The sequence below is a fragment of the Phoenix dactylifera genome, chromosome 7, assembly GCF_009389715.1.
Source record: "Phoenix dactylifera cultivar Barhee BC4 chromosome 7, palm_55x_up_171113_PBpolish2nd_filt_p, whole genome shotgun sequence".
Classification (NCBI taxonomy): domain Eukaryota; kingdom Viridiplantae; phylum Streptophyta; class Magnoliopsida; order Arecales; family Arecaceae; genus Phoenix; species Phoenix dactylifera.
In genome coordinates, this window is record NC_052398.1 from 15429450 (window position 1) to 15439017 (window position 9568).

Genomic DNA, 9568 nt, shown 5'->3' on the forward strand with positions numbered 1-9568 from the left:
GGACCATTACAGAAGATTTCCAGGGGTTGCAGACATAACCAAAGAAATCAAAACATGAAGTTTATACTGCAGTCTAGCTGTTTAGAAAGCTAATAAATAATATAACCTTAACTAGGAAAAAAAAACAAAGAAGAGTGATGCAAGAGGAATTTTCACCTTCACTAAGGCAAGTTGTTCGGGACATGATAATCTTATCTACCACCTATACTACATTGCTGAGATTTAATTTGAATGGACATTGTAATTTATTGTGTAAAAGAACATATATATCATATATCATACTGCTACAAGCCTCTCTGCAGATAAGTCACACTCTGCTGGTCTTCAGATTGCTAATGATGCGCATGCAATGGGTAAATTAGAAATGCAGCACATCTTCCTTGGAGTAGCAATTGATGTTCTCTCTGAATGTGCCATTGATGGATTGAGCGCAACAATTAACCATTGCAGTAGGTAATCTACTATGCAGTTTATGGCCCCGGAATACTTGTTTCATATACCCTCCCTTTGGATTAAATCTGAGCTTCAGTTTCTGCAATTATATACTAATCAAGCTTCTGATCTAGTCATTGCTCAAGCTTCTGAAGCAAAGCCTTCTTTTCCTCCTCAGGAAGAGCATTGAACATGAAGACAGATTTATCACCAATATCATCCTTGAATGAAAAAAGAAAGACAGTAAATATAAGCAAAGTACAAAGGATCAGAACACAGCCGTTACTAGTAATATTCATGGAAAAGAACCTTAATGGGCTGCTGAAACTTCCTTGCTGCAAATAGCACAAAGAGAGCCATCCACAAACCCAACAGACTTAGTTTTGCCCCATTTTCCAATAAACCAGTCTGCACATACCAAACTGTGTGTTACCAGAAGCTAGAGAAGCATTGACAAGTTCATTCACATTATGAACAATATATTTGGGCGGTCACAGAAATGAGCATGTACCCAGAAAACGAAACCGTTAATTCTATACTACATTTATTGATGAGTATGAACAATAGGATGTGCACCAGACAAGTAAAAGAGAGAGCACAAAGTGGAAACATGCTAATGGAAAATGACATCAATGAAATACTAAAATGGACCCCAAAAAGGCCCCTTCCAGCCTGTTTGGTCACCAACATCTACACAAACCCAGATATTCCCTATGCACAATGGGACACCTCTTGCAATGTTAGTTAACCCTACTTCATAGCATCCAAAGAGCATGAATACAAGAAGTCCCTTAGTATTTTCTTTTGTCATGTAGTAATTACAAGCCAATGAAACTTTAGTGGGAATTTCATTGTTTTGATAACGAGCATCTGTGCTGCCATGAAATCAAGGGTCGAAAAATAAATATTATGCTTTATATAAGTTGAACATTGCAGAAATGTGGGTGATGAGATGCATGAGAGCAAACTTGGTTTCATATGGTAAGGCACCATAATATTAAATGTTACATACAGAAATACCGTGACTGAAGGAAGGAAACATTCTCATTTAGACAGGACTGCAAATTGTGTTGCATGGTCCAGGTAGAGGACAATAAATATGGAGAAAGCATGGCTGAAAGTAGTAAATCCATTTGATGAAGCAAGCAAGTTTGAAATAACACCAGCCCTATAGTACAAATGCTCTCCATTTGATGAAGCAAGTATTGATGATCCTATGGTAGGGCATGGTTATGCTTAACAGATTGGAGTATTGGTGCGGTATGTAATTAAGCCTTATGGAGATATTACCAAATTGGTGCTTGATTGACATTCTTTTTAATGGCATAAGATTAGTTTGATGGATTACATGCTGCAACTTTCAACCCTGCATAAGTCCTTTTTTTCTTTTCAGTAAAATGTCATTTTTTTTGAAACACCTAGGGTATGTGGTTGCAACGAAACCTATGGAAAAGAAACGGGAAAGTTAGGATTTTTCCATGAAACGGAAAAGTTTTTCAAAGATTTAGAAATAACTTTCGCAAATCTGTCAATGTTCTGTTGAAACAAAAAATGGAGAACTAGATTTTTCAAAGAAAACAAGTTTTCCAGGCAATTTTCTTCTTGGCCAATGGCCATGTCTTTAAATAAAACACAAAGAATGTAATTGAGAGAAGCATACCAGATGGCCAAGAAGAAGTCCAGGGATGATGAATGTCAGGATACCAGCTTCCAACTTTCCATAGCAGAGTCCTGTGCAGTGCATATTCGCATCAAAAGATAAATGAAGGTGACTGATAAAAGGTGCAATGCCCATTAAAAATATCATTTCTAAACAAGCTGCATATGCATTAGTTTTACCAGGCGAATGCAGTATCATGGTCAACAATCTTTTTCTCAGTTCAACTGAGGAATTCTTAAGCAACTTTAAAGCTTTTAATTTTTTCCCCAAGTATTATACAGGAAATTCCAAAATAAAAAAATGCATAGAATGCCCACTATAGTTGTGTATTTCAACTAAATACAGTTGATGAATATTGATAAGTTTAAATATGACAGATAATTGGTTGAGATGGCACAAATCTGCCCATGAGATGGGACTATAGAATGCTTTGCTAATTCACATTTCATACTCAATATCTGCCAAACAAACAGCAGATGTGCTCAGTAAATTGGCCATCCTGGCTCACTTCTAAATCTTACCCCACATGTTTTCCTCTCAGCATATTACTTATATGAGAAAAAGGCATTATTACAACTGCAACCACTATTCATTCATCCCAATAGCCTAACAAATTCCAGAAAATCAACACTCGTAGATGATTGATTATATGTTGTTTCTCAAAAAGAAAAAAAATTCAAACAACATACTTTGGAGAATCATTGGATCATAACACTGGGGTTCTATGATCTAAATCTTACTGCAAATGCAAATTATCAGGTGCAAAATCTAGCTGATAACTGTTACAGTCCAGAATCCAAACTCTCACTATATCTTTCTATCTTATCGGTTCAAACTCGTTACTTTACTGCCTCTTGTTAAATGAAATTGCTGTGAACTAGATGTTGATATGCAAGATGAAGTGTCATTGTGCAATAGCCATTTAATCTAGAATTTATTCAAAGGCCAAATTGAATTAGTGCAAAGCTTTAGAGGGAAAAGATCTAGAAAAAACAAGTAATAAAAGCAATCACTGAAATGGCTACTTTTATGATACAGAATTGAATTTGGAACCTTAGTCAAAATAGATGCCCATTAGGTACCTTATTGTGATCACTTTTGCTAACTTGAAAAGACAACACAGATGAACGAAATATATATAAGAAAATATCTCATAGAAGTCGAGATAGGTGAGGGGAGTGGAGAGATGTAGTAAGGCGCATTGTGATCACTGCATGCATTTAAGTATGAACTAAAATGGTACGGATCAATGCAGTGATGAACAAGTACTTGGTATAGAGAATGATTCAGGTATATGTCAAAAAACCAGAAGAGAAAGGCTGCCATTGAGAGAAATCTAGAATTTAAAAAGATTTTATAAAGCTGGGCACAAATCCAACAGCAAACAGTTGGTTTCATGTTAGCTATGACATTTACCAAAACAGGATTTTACAATGCTGGCTTCAGAAAATGAGCCACATCAGAGAACCTTACACTTCATAAAATGAACCACTCCAAAGAACTTGCAAGACGTTTACTCAAACAAAAAGAAAACACATGTTTTATTGCAGGCGCACAATTCAATATCTTCTATATGAGAATTTATTCAATATTTAAACTTTTTATATCATAAAAAGAATATGTAATTATGGTAATGCAAGCAACCACAGAAAAGTGGTGTACTACTGATTAAGAAAATTATATATTAACATAAAAAGTTTAGATGTACCTTCTTTAAAGACAAGACCAGTCAATGCTGCAAAGAGAGGCCCAACATACCACAGGGCGGCTGGGTTATCTATGACATATCTTACCAAGCTCTCATCAAGAGGTTGGGCAAGAGTTAGATAGGTTCCAACAGATCCAAAAACGCCAACTGCCCATAAAGCTTGGAGGAAGCGTTTAATAGGAGTGACGTATATGTGAATCAGTAATAATGATAAACCTAAACCTCCAGCTCCAATAATATACAAGAAGTCAATATCCTGCTTGATAACATCCCCCAAGATATTGCCTTCAGGAAGAAAAGCTGCAGAAGCAGCAATTACAAATGACGAAGCTGCTGTTACCAATCCAGATCTATATAAGATCACCTGTGACAAGTTAACTAACCAATCAGGTAAATTTTAATCATGCAATGAAAAGAATGTTAATTTCACATCTATGGTACAATAAAAAATGCACATTAATCTGGCCACCTACAGGCCACAGCATAGTCATAATACGAACACCGACAACCTGCGCTCTTATTCTTATGCATGCTATCAAAATTTCTGCCCTTACATGCTTATAAATCAAGAGTGAATGCAACACATTAATCTCTAGAAAGAAGCCATAGTACTTCTATCAGGTTTGTTATTTTAGTGCATTATGCAAATTGAGTTTTGGAACCTTTCACTTGATTACCATCACAGTAGAGTTGTTATTTTTTCTCTTCTTCGTTGCTCTCATTTGGTCTTTGGTGAGTGCACTCTAAAGTTGTGACATCCCAAGGATAGATTCTTTTTCTATGAGGTACGCGAGATCACTATATGCCCTCTTTATTGGTGGATTCATCACCTTCGTGACTTGTTTCCTATCTTTCCCTTCCAACATTCAATGCTATCATGCAATTTTTGTTATTTGATATATTGCTTCATTGTACATTGTACTTTCTTGTTCATTTTCATTTTGATCATTGTTAAGAGTCTTGTTGCTACATCTTTTTACAATTTAATATGCCCTAAATTATTTTTTAGCATCTTTTTAATTTAATATCCTCCCTCCCCTGCTCTTTGCTGCTACTCGTCAATGCTATCAAAAATGCCACCTAGGCAGTCCAGTAGGTGTGGAGACCGCCTAGACAATGACCAACTAGTTACTATTTTATTAAAATATTAGAATCTTTTTTACATCTTGTATTTCACTTATTTTATTTTGACTATGGTGAGTTCAACAAACTTGTCTTAAAGAAAATGAGAACAACATATACTAAGTTCTATTATCAGTTCCCCTTTTCCTTCTATCCCACCCAACCCAATGCTTCCTTCATCTCTTGATGATAGGACAAGTGAGCAACCCTCCACTAGCCCCCATCTAAACTTATGCTTGTGCCAAACCATTTAGAGGCCCTTCAAAAGTCTTTGAATCAAGATCCATAGTCTCGATACCACGATATGTTAACAGTTCGATAAAGATATGATCAATATGGTACGGTATTTTATACTGATACAGCTCCCTTTTTTTTCTCACTTTTTATCATGGTACCATGCACCCCAGATTCAGGCGACACATGGTACCATATTGGATCAGTATGGGTATGGCAGACCATGGAAGATATATTTTCTCCCCAAATTTTCCATTTTCCTTTCCTTTTAATTTGTTCTCCCTCTACATTTTTTTTCTGTTATTCCTCCTCTTCTTCTTCTCTTTCTATTTAGAAAGGTTCTTCCCTTTCAATTCTCTTCTTCCCTTCTCATGCAAAATATCCTTTTCCTTCTCCTCTTATTGCACTTTCCTTCCTCATTTCTTCTCTTTACATCCCTACTTTTGTCTTGTTTTTCTTTTATAATTGTTACCATTTTTTGTATGCCCTTTGTCATATTTTCTTTTCTTTTTTTTTTATCCATTCTCTATTTTCTCCTCTATTGCAATCATTTTTATTGAACGAGTATAGGAATTCAATTAACCTTATAATATATGAGATTTAAGAGTTTTTGTTAGCACTTGTCAAATTTCTACTTTTCAATTTTAACTTTTAACACTTTGCTTTTGCTAGCATCACTTTTATATTTGACATTATGGATTGACATGTGATGAAATCATTCCTTGATTTTGACTAAATTTAGTTTCTAGCATGCTATAATGGTATATTTTGTCGTTAATACATGTCATCTACAAAAAAGGAAAATTTGAGTTGTTTTTGACCTCTTATGTTTTTTTTTCTCATTTTAAAGATAACCGGCTAGGTCAGTACAGATTTGGACAGGCACCTATGCTGTTAGGGGTCATTTCCAACTAGAATCACTAAACGCTTCACAACCTTGCTACCCATTCTTCATTTTTCAAGTTTTCCATTCATGATTAGGAAACTATTTTTCATTGGTTGGTTACTGCTTGCTTCATTAAAAACAACTATGACAGGTTGTTGTTTTGCACTTTATTCTAGTCTCACTATTAATTCGAGTGACACAATAATTAGTTACCAATAAGTGACACAAGGAATATACAAAAACCTGGCATGAATCAGGATTGAAGCTACATAAGAATAGAGGTTCCAAGAAGACAAGGATAGAATAGAATTGCCATTTGACTACTGGAGAATATAGTTGTATCATGGAGGTTCTTATGCTGCATGTTAATCCTTAGGAACTGCTCAAAATGAAGCAAGATGGAACAGAAAAATCAGAAATCTAGAAACAAACTTTGTATACCTTAAAGCAAACAAAACAATCTTATGTCCACTCCATTCTCTTCCAGCCATGTATCCAAAAGTACGAATCTTATTACCAAAGGCACAAAAGACAAAGATTTCCATATGGAAAGAACACCAACAGAGGAATCTTAATCCACGATTTTCTCAAGATCTATGGCATGACTCCAACTTATAAGAAATATAGAAATAAATGTCATTTCCTCAAAACATCTTGAGCACAAGTAACAATCTCATGCACATTTTGACTCCTCTTAGCTGAAAGTAGCAATCTTGTTAGGAAGGCAGGTTCAACACAAATCTTCACCTTAAGGATTCGATGCTCTAGCAGCCAAAACAATGGAAGAGGTTTCAAACCAACCATCCTCCACCTATATATGCATTTATATAACCACAGCCATTTGCTCCCTATCTCCTTGTTCATTATGAAACCCATTTTCTTAGTAACACTACAGAAACAGTCGAAGCAGCCAAGATATATGTTCCTTCTATGTATGTCACCACATTCCCATTAACAACCAGCCATCCTTTGCTCCGATGGTACCCTAAAAAGTGAAACAATGGTCTAATGATTGCACAAGCACTGATGAACCCACTAAGCAAATTGTGGTCTAAGAAGTAAGAACTCCGGTCCTCTAATGCCACCATGAAGCTCCTGTTTTGCTCTCAACAGTAAAACCTGAGGCTCACTTAAGGTGATGGTGCATCTTAGGTGGTGCTACAAACGGCTCTGAGATTTAAGAATTTGATAACAAGCTTCGAAGACTTCACTATGTTCTTGCAAAGCGATTTGGAAGTTAAGATTGTTAATATATCGTTGACTTGGAAGAAGATGCACAGATAAAAAAGGATAAAAAAGCCTTGAAAGCTAGTCAACCAAGGATATCCATGCAATGGTCATAGACAATGCAGAGAATGTTATAAGGAGCATAGCCCAATCCTGCGACCACCAATGGGCAAGTTCTTCCACTCTCGCCAATGTCCACGATTGTAATGTTAATGGTGTTTTACTATGCACATGTTCTTAAAAATCTGAAAGTTATGATGGCAGCATTTTGCTTATGGTTATGTACAATAACCTCCACATTTTACAGTTTGCCAATACCAACTGAGTCTAGGAGGCTAAGAACAAATTAGAATGTTTCGCACTAGAAAGAAGATGGCATCCATAGGGAAAAGTCTTTCAATGGGCCTCAATAGATGTATCCATGTTTCTTGACATGATGGTGGAGGATCGTGTTGGAGAAGGAGGCCATTTGGGTAGTGGTAATGATGGGCATGGTGAGAATGGTCCAAAAGTTAGTGGTGGCATTGATAGCAGTAAGGGTGGTGGAGAGGCTCATGGTGCTGCTGGTGGTGAGCATCATAAATAGGAGGTTGGCAAAGTTGAAGTTCAACAAACTGGTCCATAAGACTCTATGCTGTTCCATTTTACGAAAAGCCTATCTTAGACTACCAAACTAATCAGATTCTTCACCTCTGGGTAAGAGCTAACATGCTTGTTATGTGAAATTGGAAAAAGATAATTACATCATATGCCTTTTTGGAGGTCATTGTTTCTTGAAATTTGGAAGGAAACTGATGATCTGGTATAGAAATTGCTTGTTTGTTGGAAATCAAATATCCATATCATGCGCATATCTAGCAAGATGTACATGTTGATATACAACACAAGTCGATTTGGTTGCCTTGATTAATCATACTTTCTGGTTCTTGTTTGTTTCTCCCTTTTTTTAATACTATATTTTTTCCCCATAACTTGTATTCCATTTGTAAATGACATCTTTGTGTAAGTGTGCATTTGCATCCAGAAAAACCACAACTTCTTTGGTCAACATTGTCGCCAAACTAGAAGACATATCAGCCTTTCAATAACAAAGTTTCTATCTTTTTTTCTCGAAGCTCGCACGAAGAAACCAACCAATCCACAGGGGCCAAAAATACAAATCAAACGAAAAGAAAGTCTAAAAAGGATAAGCAGAACATGTTCTACCTCGCGAACGTCTGAAGGATCTACAGTCCACGGGCCGTATATTCCTTGATATACCGTCCGATCATCGAAGGGCGGCTGCGATCCTTCTCCGACAGCCTCGCACCTCACGGATCCGATCCGGCCCGAAGCCCTAGAATAAGAAGGAGAGGAAGAGGAGGTGGAGGCCGAGTAAGAGGAGAGCGTCCGATAAGCCGAGGAGGCGGAGCAGGGGCCTTCTTGAATCGCGAATCGATCACCGGGGAAGGCGGGCTTATGGCCGGAGGGGGACGATCGGAAATTGATTGGAGATCTTTTGAAACGAGGAGGCGGGGTGGGAGCAAGGACGGATGAGAGGAGAATCGCCATGGCCCGGGGTTTAGGAGGTCCGATGGCAGCCGATAACATAGCGATCACCCGCGTCTTTTTTTTTTGCTGAAATATCACCCGCGTCTTTTCCCGGCCTCCTCTTATCGCCTTTTGATGGGCTGGGCTTGAGCTAATTGGGCTTGGGTTGGGTGGGCCCGCAGGCAAGTTGGCCTGTGCCCTGGGTTCTGAAATTGAGCTCTAGCTGTTAAAATGGAGAAATTATTTACTGCAGCGCATGCACCATGGGCCGTGAGTGCCACCAATCACAACCGCTCATTTATGCAGCGGTACATCAAGATATGCACTTGATAAATGGGTCTCATAGGAACGATCAGTTGGGATTGGTGTCTGCACTACCATATGGTGCATGAAGTGTAGGGAATAATTTCTAGCAATCAACGTGCAGGGGAAGAGTGTCAATGCACCCAAAACAAACATTTCAAAAAATCAGTAATTACAACTATTGTATGATTATATTTTTAAAATGTTGTCATCAATTGTAGACATAGTAGTTAGGCAAGTTTTTGAGAACTCGGTAGTTGGCAAATTTAGTGGTGTGTAAGTATCTCCATCCATGCTACCAGTATTATAAACTATAGCAAATTTATTTATATGCAAATCACAAGAAGGGGAAAAGGTAGGACATTTTTTGGATGGCTTCAAAAATTGTTCGGATTAATGTTTACATAATTAATATTAAGAGTTTGTTTGGATATTGCTATAAAATTGGGTTCAAAGCTTCTTAGAA

The 9568-nt window shown here is 37.2% G+C and overlaps 1 protein-coding gene across 1 annotated transcript; it reads right to left on the bottom strand.

Annotated features, from left to right (window-relative positions):
* Positions 1-43: 43 nt before the first annotated feature.
* Positions 44-8891, bottom strand: LOC103702449. The gene is made up of 5 exons (XM_008784888.4): positions 8476-8891; positions 3801-4164; positions 2093-2163; positions 742-840; positions 44-653 (listed from the first exon to the last, which is right to left on the bottom strand). The coding sequence occupies exons 1-5, from the start codon at positions 8857-8859 to the stop codon at positions 567-569; spliced, it is 1005 nt and encodes a 334-aa protein (XP_008783110.4). The 5' UTR covers positions 8860-8891; the 3' UTR covers positions 44-566.
* Positions 8892-9568: the final 677 nt, after the last annotated feature.